Here is an 18,342-nt window from a genome sequence, read left to right as displayed (position 1 = left end):
CAACATTATTCAAAATATACTTTAAAATTACCTTTCTAGTATATAACTTAAAATTTATTACAGTGTCAACCAAGGGTGCCTTATTGGCTGGTAAAAAAAAACTTTTTGATAGTAATTTTAATTCAGCTTCAGAAAAAAATGTTTTGCTTAAATTAACATGATAGACTCTAGCGTCCTTTGTTCTTCCCTTTTTTCTTCGTTACTACTGTCAGTAAGGTTGCCACCCATCCCATTGTCAGTGGAACACTCACGGTTTAAGCCACCTTATCCCGTTGCCCGCTGTTTCAAGTAGTGGGACCTAAAAAGTCCTGCTTTTGTGATCGCACTGAATTGTCGTGGAAAAGTCACAATTACTTCTGGCTTTTTCACGGCAATTCAGTTATGTCACCAACCCGGACCTGCAGACAAAGCTGCGGCTTGTTAGGTCCAGGTGCTTTAATTCATGCAGCAATTGGCTGCAATTCAAGAAAGGGGTGGGGATTGGGGCGGGAAGAGCCCTGCAAAGATAGCAGCTGTAGGAGCACTTTGTTTTAAGCGCTTCTACAGCCGCTACAAAAACGACCAAGATTTTTTTTTTTTTTTATATAACAAGTGATCCAGCCAGCCAGCCAGCCATTCTCTGCCTCCATCCAGCCAGCCATCCTCCTCCTCCATCCAGCCAGCCATCCTCCTCCTTCATCCATCCAGCTAGCCAGCCAGCCATCCTCCTCCTCCATCCCGCCATCCTCCAGCCAGCCATCCATCCATCCATCCATTCATGCAGCCAGTCATCCATTCAGCCAGGCATCCATCCATCAAGCCATCCATCCAGCAGCTACTCCCGTCAACCAGCTAGCCACTCCAGCCAGCCATCCATCCAGCCCCCAGCCATTCATGCAGCCAACCATCCATCTATCCATCAAGCTATCCATCCAGTCATTCATCCATCCAGCTGCTACTCCCACCACCCAGCTAGCCACTCCAGCAGCCATCCATCATATCCATAACAGCATCTCCTTCACCACTCTGGTGGTGACATCACGGTAGAGGTTGTGGCCAGTGTTGTATTGGCCACACCACCATGTCCCACTTTGGCCCGCTTAAAAGGTGGCAACCCTAACTGTCAGTGTCTCTTGATTGGGGGGCAGACTGTCCATTTCTGTTGCTGACTGAAAAAATGTAGGGGAAGAAGACAAAGATTGTTCACTTGTCTCACTCATTTCACTGGATTGACTAAAAAGAATCTCTTTGTGGTCCCCCAAACTCATTATTACCAAAAGTGACAGTCTCTGAAAAGAAGGAATCAAGCCTATCTAAACGTTTATTTCTTTGTTTTTTATGTTGGTAATTATTAGAATCAGTATAGTTAGAATTCTGTTTTTTCTTTTTGATCAAAAAAGCTTGTCCCAGCTGGTAACTTTTTAAGTCTCTTAAATAGTTTTTTTTCTTTTTCTTATTGGTGACATTATCCACGAGTCTTTCACTTTTCTCAAATAAATTGTAAGTATTGAAAGGCCTGGAAATCTGGGTGCTTGTTTAGCTTCTCATCCATACCCTTAATTTGCTCTTTAAGGTGCCTAATTTTCTCTGAGTTCCAACTAATTAGAGCTTTAAGCACCTCCAGATCAGCTGTGTTATATAACTCTTTAATATCGTTATAAATTTTGTCTTTAATAGTGATGCCATTGGGGAACTTGTACACCCTTAACCCCAGCACTATTTTCAGTACGACACATTTGTTTAAATAATGATTTTCAAGTATCAAACTTTTGAGCTTTAGTACTGTGTTTTCTAGCTCAAAGAAACAGCTCTTGAAGTCAAATGACAAAAACTGAGAATGTACAGACCTTTTAATGTGTCCTGGTGAGTAGACTTCAGTGAAGAGGTTATAATCCGCTTCCTGCAGGAATTTAGAAAAAGTTTGTTAGAAGGTGTCATTGTTTACTGAAACTATCACTGTCTCCTCATCCGAAGACGAAGACAAAAAAAGTCAGAACTTTCGCTACGTTGTTACAGGGCTTCGAAACTCCCTTTTAATTGTCGAAGTACTGTGTGCGCATGCTCAATGACGTCAGCCAGATTCTTAGTGAGCTTGGCAACTTCTCCGGGGGTGGGATGTATGGTAAGGTTGTCAACTTCCACATTAGTGTCCATAATAAAAAATCAAATCCTCCACCTTTTGTATGGTACAACTGGATGCCAGGAATTTTCCACAAGCGACCAGAAGAACTAAAGTGGCGATGTCTCCCCGCTCTGTCCAAAATGTAAAATCGGCAATAGGATGTACCTGAAGATAAAGAGATGTCCTGAATAAATAATGTTCCAAAATCAGTGAAACCAACTCCAAAATTGGTATAAATATATAACTTTGTGCTCACGAGCTGTGGACCAAAGATGTGTTTTATACCGAAATCCCAAGACTCTGGTATTTGGGCCGACTGAGTGCTACCTGCAGGCAGATAACCCAAGTGTGATGACTGCAACAGTGAATACACTCGAACATCTACATTTATGGTAAGTGTACACAACTGTACTTTCTCCTGGCTGTCCTTCTGATTCCTGGTTTAGTGAACTGAATTGTTTGTGGTCGAGTATGCCTTTCTGAATAGGATCAGAGTAAAGCTAAATAACACTGGTAGAGATGTTTGAAGTCCTGAGAAAGAACTTCAAAAACCGCTGAGAAGTGATCTATGCCTGACTTGCAAGGCATCCACAAACCCAACACCTATGAATCTCCTGCATATCCGTAAGTCAAACAGTACCAGAAATACAAAGTCTAAGGACCTGAACTTTGTCTGTGACTTAAACAGAACATGCTGGAGAGAGAGATATGTCTCCCAGAGATTGTCCATCCTATGGAACAGTCTTCCCATCCATTTGAAGCTGAGTTTGTTTGTTATTCAGTTTAAGCACAACCTAGACAAGTGGATGGGTAATATGAAATTTATATTGAGCTTGGCACCTGTGCCCCTTATAGACAGAGGTAGCTTATAAACACCTGGCCCTGAATCTCCTACTTGGATACAAGACATTGGTATTCTTTTAGTAAAATTTAAAAGGCCACCTGGGTCATTAGCCTAGTAACAGTCTATGACGCTAGTAATCTAAAAGATGACTGCTGTACTGTTAGATATTTTATATTTTGTTGTTTTTGATAACTGCTGTCCACATTAATCAATGTAGCATTTGTGGGTCTGAGGCTATAATTGCTTTTTATATCAAACTTTTTTGTGTAACAAAACATGTTGCCGGTGAGAAAAGTTATTCTTACACCACCTGTGTATATCTCTTGTGTTTTTATACTGCCTATGGATCTCTTGTATCCAGAGCCAGTTTACCTGTACAAACAGCAGCAACAGTGAGATTCATTCAAGCAGTAATCTGAGTTATACATATTTTTGGGAAGTTACCTTCATAACTTTGTCTGTAGTCAAAGAATACAGATGAGGAAGTTTAGAAGTGCATCAATCAGTCCTGAAACACTCACTGGAATGCTTTATTGTGATCACAGAGTGAAGTAGTATAACTTACATTTCAAATGTGCTGTAATAAATGTACTGGCCTGTCCTTATACTAATCTCTCAGAACTCAACAGTATTTCTTATATTTGAGTTTTTTTTTTTTTTTTTTGTTTGTTTTTTTGTTTTGTTTTTTTTTTAGGCATGATTATGGCCACGTTCAGGAAGTTATCCTTGGAGGAAATAAGGTCATTGAAGGGCTGGAACTTGGGCTTGAAGGCATGTGCCTAGGAGAAAGGCGCTTGGTCACTGTTCCACCACATTTGGGACATGGAGAGAGTGGAGGTAGTTAACTAAATGCATGTAGTCCTCTGTATCTCAGTACTACATTTGCTTTATGTGAGTTTCAGTTTGTAAAGCATGCATCCATGTAACTTGTGAAACGTGTATTTTTTCTCTCAAAGTATTTTCATGTTAGATTCACTTTCTGTGTTTTTATCCCATATGCAGAGAATGCAGACTGGCATTATATAAAGATAAATACAAAATGAAACTAAGCAATAGCTCTAAAAGTGCAATACTTTATCTGCAGAGGTGATGTGAGTGCTGTCTTCCAGGTTTAGACCGGATTTCTTCAAATATCGACATGTAATCATTGCCACATTTAAATAACTTCCATTAAAAGATATGATTTCAACAACATATCAAAAGAATATCAACACTGAAAACAGTTGCCACAAACATTATAAAACATTACAATTATGTTAAAGCTTTAAGTGCTGCCCTTTACTAGTAAACTCAGTTGTTTACTGTCCATCTACCAACTGGCACCCAGTAAGTGTTAAAGTATTTTGCCAATGTTTTCTTACCTTTTGTACCTTGTGGCGTGAGTGTAGAGATGGCAAGAGGATGCATTCATAGACTTAAATGAAAGTACCCCTGCGTGATGCACTGAAGTATATGAAGGTATCTCATGTTATCCCTACAGTGACGCAACCAATAGATATGGCAAATTTGTTTGGGACATGGCTTTGTAAAATGTTTATATAGGTTTTAATTAAGAAACAGACCAAAAATATAAAAAAAAATTATAGGTTTAAAATATGTAGCAGGACTTAAATCACTTAATTCTGTTTTACATGCCTGAATGCCACTAAAACTCTTTAAAGCAGTTAATAGTGTACACTTCTAGTATATCTTATCTGATATTCAGTGCTACAGTGTTGGAAAGATGGCCAAGAATTCAGACTCAAGAATCTCAACAGAGATCATTAGAAGTCTGTATACCGCATAGTAAAGTTTGTATTCCTGTTCCCAAAGCAGTTGTTAAGCATTGATTTTAAATGGTTTATAATGGCTGCCTGTCATGTGCTCAGAGGTAACCATTCCCAAGCTGTTAACATTCACAGAGGAAATTATTTTTTTTTAATTTGTCAGTATCAGTAAACATCAGTTTATAGTGTGTGTAGTAAAGACGTGACACTGATATCAGTAGATGAGGCAAAATTTATTCTTCAGATACTTAAATGCCATATTCAGGTCCCACCTAATTAGCCCATAATAAAGTGAATGCAGTTTAAGAGTAGCTAAATGAATGGAATAATTTGTTTATTTTCTTTGTACAGAATTTCTGAACCCTCTTTGACATTCTGATACTTGGCATGTTGTATATTCAGAAAGGAGCACATCATTCCATATGGGGTCAGTTCAGATTTTTGTACAGGGATATCGTGACAGGTGAATCTCTTGAAGAAATGGTTTGTTGTGCATATTTGGGTATACAGAAGGACCTTCTGATAACAAGACTGATACTGGCTTTAAAATACTACTTATGCAAGCCTAATCATTTATTCCAGGAGGTTTTCCAACATTAAACACAATTTGCCAATAAATCACACTTACCTCCAGCACTTACTTCAAATCCCCTCCCCTATGGGAGCGGAATACTTTCTCAGTGATAAAAAAACTTAAATCGCTGAAACTCAGTGCTCAGTAACAGAAAATATGGAATCAATAAGATGTTCAAATGTGGGAGCTGTAGTCAATGCCAGTGTAAACATGAAGGGACTGAATGAAATACCCATCCTGTGGTTTGGGTCCAAAAATTTTCTTTTGGGGCAAATTTAGTTGTTATACAAAAGGGATTGTTGCATTTTCTGTTATGTATTTTATATATATTTCTTTATCATTGAGAAAGTGTTCTGACCCCAAAGGGGAGGAGATTGGAAGTCATTGCTGGAGGCACACAATGTTATTTGGCAAGATAAGTTTAAAGCCACAAAACCTCCTGGAATAAGTTATTCTGTTTCCATAAGCAGTATTTTAAAAGCAGCTAGGTTGTGAGAAATTTATTTTATGTTATGTGTATCATGGTTTGTGTGATATATTTCACCTTTTTTCATATATTACATTGTGGCTGAGAATATTTATTGACATATGTGCATTTGGTCATGTGACATGATCGCGTAACCTTTTGATCACATTTTAAAGAAGTGAGTTTTACGTTTTTATTCTGAAGTCTATGACATTTATGTAGAAAAAAGTGTTCAATAAACATATACTTTGGATTTATGGTTTATATTTCCTCACTGATTCCTACAACAGCTGAACATAGCCTGCTTGTCTTGTAAAGGTTATAAAACCTAAACCCACTTAATGTTATTGCATTAGTCTTATGGTGGTGTCTGATCATGACCGTCTGAAATGAAAAAAAAATCCTGTTGTGAGGAATGATGGTATTCTCATCATCCACATGTGCATCCTAAAACGTGCAGCTTCCCGAACCACAATTCTACAAACACATGCTACTTGATAGTTACAGACGTGGCTTAGAACCAGACTCTTGTGATTTTACCCTTGCTGCACTGGTTAGACTTATGAAAATGGTAGACTAAGGTAATTGATGTCACAGGCTTCCTAGTGGTAAAACTGTGGTAAAGTGTTGGAAGGTACCCTTTTAAACAAGGATGTAGCTAAGAATATACAAACTGGACATAGCTGAGCTATATTTCACCCCCTCCATAAAAAGGTATACTTTGTGGAAGAGGACTAAATTACACTGTTACAACCATACTGCACCCACCATAAAATATGTACGTCATGGGTTGACACTGCAATGCGTTTTCTCTTTTGGCTATATCACACAGACTGCATTTTGGTTAAAATGCTGCACTTCATCACGTCTCTGTAGAACAGCCAGAAGATTTTACTTACTAGACAGTCTGTTTTAAGTTGCTGTACCATATCATGGTAGCGAGTCCTACATATATCCGTTCACTATCAAATTTCTGTGCCACATCACAGCAGCCAGTCACAGAGGTCAAACCATATCAGTGTCAGTATTCTGCACCAAGCCTGTGTGCTACATCGTGGCAGCTAGTCCCACAGATCCATTCATGACGTGGACATTGGTCCACAAAATAACTTGCATCCTGTGCACTCAGGCAGGCTAGATTAGCACATACAATATACTCTAGCACTCTACCCTTGGCCAGAGTAACAACATTAGTGTATCTCAACTGACCAGACTAACCTATTAAATCTATATGATAAGCTTTCAAAATTCAGTGAAAAATTTCCAGACCCCGTGTAATCTCATTTGTCGCTTACGTCAATGAACTTTATTCCAGTCTAAAAAGTAGCATAAACTAAGCTGTCACAGTCCTCATTAAATATACTGGGGGATGGAAAAGTAAACAATTTTGGTGGAATGCAGCATCAATACATTATATAATAAAATAATAAATGCTAATTAAGGCATATATTAAGTCAAACTCTACCCAGATTAAAGACTTTGGCAGAAAGCTCAGCAAATATCTGAAAGTTACCATAAGGGAGAACATAATGGAATACAAATTAAAATTAGAATCTGCAGTCAAAGATAATCATAAGTACTTCTTTAATTCCATCAGATGATTAAGGAATAACATAGAAGAATTCTTTGAATTAATGAATAATGATGTTATCCACTCTGACCCTAAAATACTGCTTCTGTACTTGCAGATGAAGTTATACACGTCACACCAGAAACCAAAGTCATAGCTAGGGAGAGCTAAATGGAGAGGTTGCCCTGGATGCAAGCTGTGAGGGTGCACTATCAGCACTATAGAAGATATGCCAGTTGGTCCCCGGAAGTCAGTGATGCAGCTGAATTTGCTGGACACCTGGGCATGACAGCAGTATCTGTAGTCGTTTAAGCAGCTGCAAATGAAATTGCAACTATTTATATGATTCTTTTGTTTTGTGTGTGTGTGTGTGTGTGTGTGTGTGTGTGTGTGTGTGTGTGTGTGTGTGTGCGCGCGTGTGTGTGTCTGTCTAAGTTAGGAACTGTAGCATGAAGCTAGTATATCTCCTTGCTTCTGAAACATATTTCAGACAGATAAGTTATGTAGAAAACTAATAGTCCTCTGCACAGAGCATTTTTTGGGAGCCTTATCTCTGCAATTCTGCGGGGAGGGGAGTTGCCCAAGGTGCCAGTTGACCAAGATACAGCTTTACCACAAATAGTCACTGAAGTTCTTCAAATTCCTGAATCTTTTCCTCTCCAAAGCATTACTATGGAACATGTCTTAATTGAACTCTCCAAAGCTTAAAATACCACCTCTGTGGGCCTTGATAATACACCTAGCTGCTTAATCAACAGCACCAGAAATGCCCTCTCTGAACCCCCTCTAAAAACTGTTCAATTTAAACATAACCAGTGAATATGTCCTTGGGTTACAGAAAATGTCTGACATTATGCCCCTCCATAAATGGGCCCCATTCAGATCCCAGGAGCTCTAGACCCATCAACCTGATAAGTGCAAGTTTGCAAAGCCATGCAATGTATTAATTTATATCTGACTTTATAATCTTTGTTGTAAAAAAATATTAATGCTCTAGGCCCACAACAGTATGGCTTTGTCAAAAGGAGGTCATGTGTACTTAATTTAGTAAACTTCTTTGAGAAAGTCTCAGAAGGAGTAGATGGCAGCCATGCAGTTCATACAGTGAACCTGGATTTAGCCAAAATCTTTGATACTGTTTCCCCATGCTGGTTTTCCAAATAAATGAAATGTCAAAGCATAGGCCCGTTATATTGTAAGACAGATAGCGAACTAGATAATAGACCCTATGTAGTTTAAGTGGCAGGTGCCACCTCAGAAAGCAAATACGTGGCTAGATGCATTCCTCGGGGCTCAGTACCAGGATCCATTCTGTTCACTATCTGCTTGTTGGATCTCCAAACCCTTAATCCAGACATATTGATAACTACATTTGCCTATGACTGCAAGCAGGGTGTTGTCATTGACTCAACAGGTGATCCCAGCAAAGCTAAACCAAACAAATCAATTGCATATTTGGGCTTAACTTAAGTTAAATGCAGATAAGTGTTGCACTTTAAATGCAGATAAGTGTTGCACTGTCACCTTTAATAAACAGAATGTGACATCAATGTACGTTATAGATAGCACCCCACTCTAGAATTATATGGTCATCACAGACCTCGGCACCCTTGTAGACAACTCTCTATCTTTTGACCTCCTTGCAGCAACAAGTAGTGAGGAAAGCCTTTTGTCTAGACCAGTTAATAAGTAAAGGTATTTATTTATTTATTTTTATTTTACATTTGTTGACCGGGAGTGTTCGGCTGAGCTATTGCCCTTTTTCAGGGGAAGCTCAGGGAGAAAAAGTTCCAAAGATATACAATGCAATAAAAATAGCAATACAGATACATTTCAATAAAAATAGCAATAGAGAATTTTGGTAGTTAAAATACGTAAGCTGTATTCATGTATATCGTTGACAGATAAAACAGTACTATAAACAAAAAGGAGAATGTTAAAGTAGAATAAGTTGCATGTTTTGGTTTAAAAAGAGAGTTGAGTAAATATAAGGTTTTATATGCAAAGTAGCAGAAACTTAAAAGGTTATATAAGAATTTCAGGGAGCAGACTATAAAAGAAGCTTTGGAGGTTGCATAGGATGAAGTAGTTAATGGTAAATTTTAGTAAGTTAGTTTGATTGTACTATAAAAAGGTAGGTCGGTATTTCATCAGTCAAAAGAAATTAACTTTGGTGTCAATTCTACCCTGATTAGACCAATTAAGGAATATAATGCCCCTTTTTGTATGCATCTATCCAAGCACATTACAAAGCTACAAGTACCCTAGGTCCCCAACTAAAAACACCACCAGACTAAAGATCCTCCATTATCAAGACAGCTTTGAAACTTTATCTCTCTATTCTGTATTGTGTAGACTCATGTATAGACTCCTTTGCATTGATTTATGTCTGCATTCTGTGTTGTTAATGACTGAACCCACCTTGATCTCCTGTACCTCCATAAAATCAAATGGTTTTAACAAAGACTCCAAAGGTTTGAATCGCCATCAACAAATAAGTAAGATGTATGAGGGACAAATTTATTACTCAGTGCTTCCCCATGTCTGGATTATGCAACATAAAAATACAAGAATGATAACCTGCAGGTGCTTTCCTAGCAATCTCTAGTGTAGTAGTCATTTGAATAGAGACTGCCAGAAACTGCAGTGCATCTTCAGGAACATTTTTCCCTTTTCAGATGTTTTTTTTTGTTTAATTGTGTCACGAAGCCATATAAAACTGGGGGAGTGATAATAATAGACACTGCTCACAGCAGATTATACACTCTTCTTATTATTTACTTTACCATGATTGTTGTGTGTGTCTGTGTGTGTGTGTGTGTGGGGGGGGGGGGGCTTGTATCACTTCTTGCTCAAGAATTCTGAATACAGCCAAAAATAATGGGAGAACAAGATCAGGGACAATTTATAATATTATTCTAATTTACTCAAAATGTTAATAGAGAACAAGTTATGCTCAGATATTTTCTGAACAATAATTATGAAATTCTAATGTCTTAACATTATTGACTTTCGTGTAGCCATCAGTGATTTACTAGAAAATAAGGGACTGGGCAAAAAAAAAAATGATATATATAAGACAACATCAGAGAAGTTCTGCAAACCCAGAGACAGTTGAGAGACATTGTTCCATGCATACCTCTCACATTCATTGCTGAAGAAATCTGGACATAGCAAAAAATAGTAGGAGGACAGAATTAGGGTAATTTTTAAAATATTACTCTAGTTTACTTTAAAACAATAAGTTTCTCTTTTATCAACATGCAGTTTCTGCACAATGAGAAATAGCATTAGTGACTTGTCCAACATCCTCAGTGATTTACCAGAAAATCAAACATTTTTATGAAGTATAGAAAAAAACAATAGGGAAAAATCAGGAACATTCTGCAGAATCAGGGATAGTAGATGGATATGTGTTCTGCACAACTCCTGAGTTATGCAGGGATGGAAGCATAAGAGGGGATACGCACGCATGCACGCACATACACACACGTGTGACTACAGTCCCACATGCACACATGTACTTGTGTAACCATGCACGCATGCAATTGCATGGCTCGCACGTGTGCACTCAGACACATTGTGCACTTGGATGTGCTTGTACACACACATATGCATGTATACACACACACACACACACACACACACACACACACACACACACACACGTTAGGATTCTGGAAGCCCCTTTTCTGAAAAACACAGTGTATGCAGCTGCGTAGCTTTGAGTGTGCCTCCCGATGCCCATGCTTTCAAATACTTGTGAGAACAAAGTAAAGGAAAATGGGGAAAAGTATTTCTATCCTTGAATACATAGGACTGCAGCCTTGTGAAACTGTTCCAGATATAGTGCCCAGTTCTGTGGTGGGGATGGGTAAAAACCTGACTGCTAACCCACTGACCCAGGTTGGACTAGTGAGCCCAGATGCTGGAAAACTCAGATGTAAGCATGGGAGTGAGTGACTAGCAGTCAGTTCACCCAATCTGGAGAGAGAAGGATAACTTGGCTTGTTATGCAAGTGTGACTTGGTGGAGTCTGAGTGCTGAGCAGAGAAACAGTGCATCAGAAATATGACAGAAGTTTTAGACTGCTGAATAGTGCATTGTGGTGCAGCTGGATAGGGTGCGAGTGTGTTTTCTTTCATTATAGTGGCAAGATGATATACATACAGTGAAGAATGAACTGATCCAGTTGTTGGTTTAATTCCCGAGTTCAGAACTAGAAGGACCAGTAACTGGGGCTTGTCGTCATTTCCATGAGACCGTACAATACTTTTAGATGTTACATTGAGTGATTACAACAGCCATATGTAGCACGGAATAGTGTTGAACATAATAAATGCTGTGGAACATAAAATTGTGTTTATAATAGTAGATGGATTGACACATGGTCCACGTTCCTACATTTTTATTGTCTGCTGTATTCCTGTTTTTTCTTTTTGGACAGTATTTCTTGCCAGGTTTAGATACTGCTCTGCATGCAACATCAACATTAGGATCCTATATCGCAGCAGAACACTGTTTCCCAAGGTGTTAGCCTTAAACAAAGTAGAAGTACCATTATTTTAGAAATGGTTAATTGTTCTGTTTTCTTGTTTCCTTTTGATATTTAGCTCGTGGTGTGCCTGGAAGTGCTGTCCTTGTTTTTGATATTGAGTTGTTACATTTTGAAGAGGGCTTTCCTGATGGGTACATGTTTGTCTGGAAAGGAGACTCACCATCTGACCTTTTTGAAGCCATGGATCTCAACAAGGATGGAGAGATGCTGCTGGAGGAGGTATGTATAACAAAAGTGTCATCCGCTTATTAGTAGATGCAACCATACCTCTCAACCTGGAAACATCAAAAATCTGGACAAGGCCCATGAAAAATAGGTACAAATCTGTACGCTGATTAACATCTAGTTTGCATACATAATTATGTAACCCCACCCACTCCAATGGAATTGTGGGATATCAACTTTCAAATGTAAACTGAAGAACAGACCACCAAAATATGGCACCACTGACCCCCTGCAGCCATTCCAATGTCCTATTACCTGGCAATTTCACCCCATTTACCATAAACACTAATGTGTGCATACTGCTTTACTTCTACAATGATTATTTGGATTTTATTTTGACATCTGCTAAACAAAGCAATACTGTCTCAATGAAAATAGACTTGGCATTAAAACTTCTCTGCCCTTGAAACTCACATTCATTGAAATAGTATTGAAACTCACACCACATCCAAAGAAAATGCATCTGGCCAGTGGTGGATAAAGATTACCTTTGGGCCATTTTCAAATCATTGACCCCTTGCACACAAAACAAACATATATGTGTTCTTTTCTTTGATACACCTTCCTGACTTTATGAAGTTATATTCCTTGTGTAATACAACACACGTTAGAGCGCATTTTAAATTTATTGTTTGAACATTTTTCCAGTAGGCAGTACTGTAGCCAATGAAACAAAATGCATGAACCAATAATGATAAAACTGCCCAATTCAGAACATTTCCATCATAAAAGTCTACTTCCACACCCACACTAGAAATAGAATGTCAGTAGTGTAAGCCGTAGGGATCTTGCACAGCTTCTCCCACTTACTTTCAAGTTCAGTTTTTTGTTTTGGGGGGGGGCAAAAGGTCAAAAAACATGCACACGTTTTAAACATTGCTTGTATAATTTTGGAAAGTTGCTAGAATAAAATGTTGTCACCACCATGAATGTCAATGGCAAGTCTTGAACCCAGGACCCTATGCACTACAGTCAGAGCAACATACCACTATGCCAAATCAGCAATTTCCTAAAAGGTGGAAAGACCGAAACTTAATGGCTATCATTTAGTGAATTCAATTCTCACTTCTCACCATAGCTCTCAGCCTCTTAGCACAAAAAACCTGGACAAACAAAGCCAATAATGGGGGATACAAATTCAGTTCTCACTTCTCACCATAGCTCTCAAATCTCAGAACAAAAAACCTGGACAAAGCTCACAGGTGGTGGTGGCTAGGGACTTACCAGGGACAAATTTTAACTATTACTTGTATAATTTTGGAAAGTTGTTAGAATAAAATGTTGTGTTACTACCATGCATTTCACTGGCATGCTCCTGAACCCAGGACCCTATGCACTACAGTCAGAGCAACATACCACTATGCCAAATCAGCAGTCTCCTAAAAAATAGGAAGACTATAACTTAATGGCTATCATTTAGTGAATTCACTTCTCACCATAGCTCTCAACCTCTTAGCACAAAAAATCTGGACAAACAACAAAGCCAATAATGGGGGGATACAAATTCTGTTCTCACTTCCCACAATAGCTCTTCTCAACTCTTAGCACAACAAATCTGGACAAAGCTCAGAAATGGTGGTGGCTAGGGACATTAGGCTATTTTGCCCTGTACCTGTTTGAGCCTGAAGTACCTCTAGCCACCAGGTGTATTACATGGGGGCATTTTCACACACACACACATACACACACACACACACACACACACACACACACACACACACACACACACACGCACACACGCACACACTCTTAATCCAAAGCTGCTGTTAATTCCCTTACTTTCCCTGTAATTCAAAATGAGCGAGTGAGAATGGAGTGCTGGTGTTAAAACGAACGGCCTTAATTCCCTGTTTTAAACGAACTTCGAGTGAGATTTCCCGCTCGCATTTGCAGCCAGACCAGCCAGAAATGACATGAGCTTTCAATTCCGACTGGCTGGTAACCTTGATGGACCTGACATCATCGTGCACGTGATGACGTCAGCTCCGACAGTGCAATATTTGAAAAAATTTTAAAAAATCGGAAATGAAGGGGTGCCACTCGGGAATCGTGGCACCCCTTCATTTGGATCCCAAAACTCGGTAAAAAACAAGTAATTCGGTATGGTTGAGAGGTATGGATGCAGCATGTTGTTGATGCATCAGTGTATAGGTTGTCAGCTCATTAGGGCAATGTATGTCTGTTTATCACTGAATTAACTGAATCCTCCATACATTAATGTTTCTGACACATCTCTTCCAAGTCAGCTGTAAAAGGTTGTAGCTGACATTTTCCTGTAAGCTGAAAGATTTTGCATTTTATTACAAGGTGACAGTATTGTAATAGCCACCCATGAATACTACTTAAGAGCATATCTGTATAAACATACAAAGGATAGTCTTCAGTAGAAAAACTTTTTTTTATTATGGTCTCCCAGTGTTGACCTCTACTCTTCCCCCATAACTGCATGCACCCATTCATTCTATAGGGTGAAAAAAGTAGCAACACAGGAGTGAGAGTCATCATTTACACACACACACACACACACACACACACACACACACACACACACACACACACACACACACAAACACACACATAGGATGGTATTTCTCTTTACACCTTACCCTCCCCTTGTACATGCCCGCTCATGTCCATAGGGTTGGCTTACATCTGACCTTTGCAATGTATATCGACACCTCTGCATGTGAGACAGCCCCCTCTCCCAGACTGTACCGCATGTGATCCCTGTCCTCCAGGGATTAATGCAGTTACAGAGAGCATGCCTGGACACTGAAGTGAGGAGAAGCAGGCCAAGCCTCACCGTTCCACTCCTCCTCCTTCCACCCCAGATCCTGTAGACACCTGAGCTGCTAATAGGACTTGGTTGCTTTGACTATATTCAGGACTTTATCCCTCTGTGCCAGTGGAGCTGGTGCAATAAAACTTAATTTTATGCCAAGTTTCATAAAAGTGTAATATTAATGTATAGCATATGACTCTGATTCTTATGCTATACTAATGAATAGCATAAGAATTCTTCATATCAGGAGTATCACCAAAGTAGGACTGTACCTCTGCTAGTTTTACAGCAAGATAAAGAAATGACTGCACATTTTGTAGGGAGTTAGCCATCCACTAGGCAGTACTCTGGTCAAACACAATGTTGTTGACTCCATTTCATTGGATTTTTTTGTAACCAATGTATTACTGATTGAAAGCAGACATTGATTTTAATGTGTTTTCAATTAGTGACCCATGCACTTTCAAGGACCAGCATGGTAAGCAATGACAGCACTTTTGTGTAACCTCATGTACTACAGCTGTGAGCAGCAGCTCCGTGGGATCTGTTTGAAAACACCCAGAAATAGTGTGGAAGTGTATAGTAAAACAGGCAAACAAAAATTAACACAGGTGATTCAGTCTTCTTGGTAGGGAAAATATTACTTATGACTGTTAGGAGGGTGATTCATATGACAGTGAAAATGACTATTTTCCCCAAATTGCAAAAAATGTAGAATTCATTAAACTATGCCCCCTTCCTCCAAAGAAAATGCTTTGTGGGCTTGTGCAGTAGAAGTGTGGCTTGGTAATTTAACTTCAGTTTATATTCAGTTATTTGATTTTGTTCACTTAGATGTGTGGCAGCTTTCATAGGTTCATAGGTTCATAGGTTTATACTAGGCTATCTGCCCTAAGGCATTTATAAGCCTAGCCCAAATTTTTGTGGCTTACGCCACCCCTTATATGAAAAAATACTGTGCCCATTAGTTTGTTGTGCCTCTGTCCAGCAGTGACACAGAGATGATTCCCGGGGTAAACCTACGATCTCCCATCCACAGGTCTAGATTTCTCTTGAACAGAGTCAGCGAGGTGCTCTGCCTCACATGGACCGGGATTTTATTCCACAGCACAGGGAGTCTCTGAGTGATAAATCTATCCCTCCAGCACGCCCTATTTATATCCGTGCTAAGGTTTAAGTCGCTTGCTCTAGTGGTTTTGGTGGATTTGGATTTTTGAGGTGGAGCATGTCCATTAATTCGGGTTGGACATGGCCTTGTATGTCAGGCACATGTCACCTCTGAGCAGATGGTATGCGACTGAATAGAGCTGGAGTTTCTTCAATCTGGCAGCATATGACAGATTTTGGAGTCCCTTTATCCTTTTGGTGAGGAACTTTTGGGGTCTCTCCAATTGCTGCAGATGTCGGGTGAGATACATCCCGAATGGGGCATTGTACTCAATCATTGGTCTGATAAGTGAAGAGTACAGGGGAACAATGACCTCACTAGATCTGGATGTGAATCCCTTCACGATCAGGTGGGCAATGTAGAAGGTCTTTCTAACCACTTTAGCAACATGAGTGTCAAAAGAAAGGCCACTGTCAACCTGGGTCCCCAGGTCCTTGATAACCTCTTCTGTGCTTAGTGGATTGCCACCTATATGGTAGCTTGGGGTTACCTTGTTTTTCCCGAAGGGTATGATTATACATTTTTTGGCGTTTAACTTCAGGCCATGGCTCTGGCACCAGCTATCTGTTTCCGTGAGTCCCTTCTGAAGGATATCTGTGTCCGATGCACTTTCCACTATGGCCCAGTTTGCAGTCACCTGCAAACTTTGACAGCCAAAGTCCTCCCATGTTGGCCTGTACTTCTGAGAAGTAGATGCCAAACAATAGGGGGCCAAGGACCGAGCCCTGTGGGACACCACTTGTGACCGGCTTGGAGTCTGACGCGCCAGCAACTCTAACCCTGTGGGTTCTGTCCTTAAGCCAGTTTGCAACCCATCTTGTGACATATGGGTTTACATTTAAGCTGGTAAGTTTTTCTACAATACCCGAGTGGGGTATTGTGTCGAAAGCCTTTGCAAGGTCAAGGTAGGCTGTATGGACTGCCTTTCCCTCATCAATGGCCTTGGTGACTGTTTCGAAGAAGTCGACCAAGTTCAAAAGGCATGATCTTCCCTTGACAAAGCCAAATTGGGTCGGGTCCAATGTCTGCAAGTCCCATATATCTTTGTTTATGAGCTCCATTATGATCCTCTCCATAGCTTTGCAGACTAGACTTGTTAAGCTTATGGGCGGTAATTACCAGGGTCCGTAGAGGCGCCGCCTTTGTGGAGTGGGACCACAGTTGCCGTACGCCACTCCTTGGGCACGTATCCTGTGGTAAGGCTGAGATTAAACAGCTGCCTTATGTGCGGGTTTAATTCCTCATTTAGCTCGTGTAGCACACAGCCGGGGACACCATCCGGTCCCATTGATGCTGTGTTTTTAGCTTTAGAGAGAGCAGCTTTCACCTGCGCATTTGAGATGTCCGGGAGGCTACACTCGGCTGGGATAGTTATCTCTCCTTTAGGGGGGGAGAGGGGACTTTTGTTATTACAGTAATAGTATTCAGCTAGAGGTCCCATATCCCACTTTTTATTCTGAACTCTTAACTACACCATTCAGAGGTCTTTCAAAATTAATGTAAATAAAGGACATTTACTCAAAAAATTGAGTTAAACTGTGCATGGCAGCCTGAGGTAGAGATAGCCCATTTGGAGGCCAGGGCAAGACCACTCATTTGTGCCCTCCCATCAACACCTCAAAGTTGGGGACAAAAACAAAATTTTTTTTTTAACCTTAGTCATTCCACTGCTTTCAGGTTCGGTCCATCCAATGTCAGTTTAGGCTTTCTTCATCTCTCGACTATGGAGGCAGAGGCAGAGGAATCTTCTTCCCCAGATGGTAGGCAAGAATGCCTCCAGTTTCCCAATCCCATCCCAGTAAAAAGAAGAGGAATCTCCACCTAGTTATGCTGCTGCTCCTGCATCATTTACTGCCAGTATTGATGGTAAATAACCTGCCTCCCCTCCACCACTTCTCTCTCTCTCTCTGTCATTAAGGACATTCATATAGAATTTGACAGTCTCTTCATCTGACTTCTCCCAGTAAGTACCACCTCTCCAGTTTATCCTTAACACCGCCAAATACATAATTTATACTACTGTACCTTCGTTTTTTTTTAATTTCCTATCACTGACATCAGCTGTACTCATTGCGTGCACATCACTGCTGCAAGGTCCTCTACCATTATTACCCACTAGTCTGTGAGGAGTAAAACCCCTTCTGCGGTAAGTATCACCAAAGGGACATAGAAACAGAGTCAGTGAGAACCCAGTATCTAATTAGCACTGGCCTTGTGGGACCTCCCGTTCTCATACTGTGGCTCTGATTCATAGTCAAATTGTGCATTATTCAGTGTATGACTGTGTG

The 18,342-nt window shown here is 40.0% G+C and overlaps 1 protein-coding gene across 1 annotated transcript in view; it reads left to right on the top strand.

Annotated features, from left to right (window-relative positions):
* The window catches only part of FKBP10 (FKBP prolyl isomerase 10), a 368,229-nt gene that overhangs the window by 291,758 nt on the left and 58,129 nt on the right, over positions 1-18,342 (top strand). The window contains exons 8-9 of the mRNA XM_044054794.1: positions 3,640-3,782; positions 11,935-12,098. Coding sequence (XP_043910729.1) covers positions 3,640-3,782; positions 11,935-12,098 — 307 coding nt within the window. The remainder of the gene's footprint in view (positions 1-3,639; positions 3,783-11,934; positions 12,099-18,342) is intronic.

Source organism: Protopterus annectens, chromosome 13.part0 (genome assembly GCF_019279795.1).
Source record: "Protopterus annectens isolate FY-2018-M chromosome 13.part0, PAN1.0, whole genome shotgun sequence".
NCBI classification, from domain to species: domain Eukaryota; kingdom Metazoa; phylum Chordata; order Ceratodontiformes; family Protopteridae; genus Protopterus; species Protopterus annectens.
This window is presented reverse-complemented; position numbering and strand designations above follow the sequence as displayed.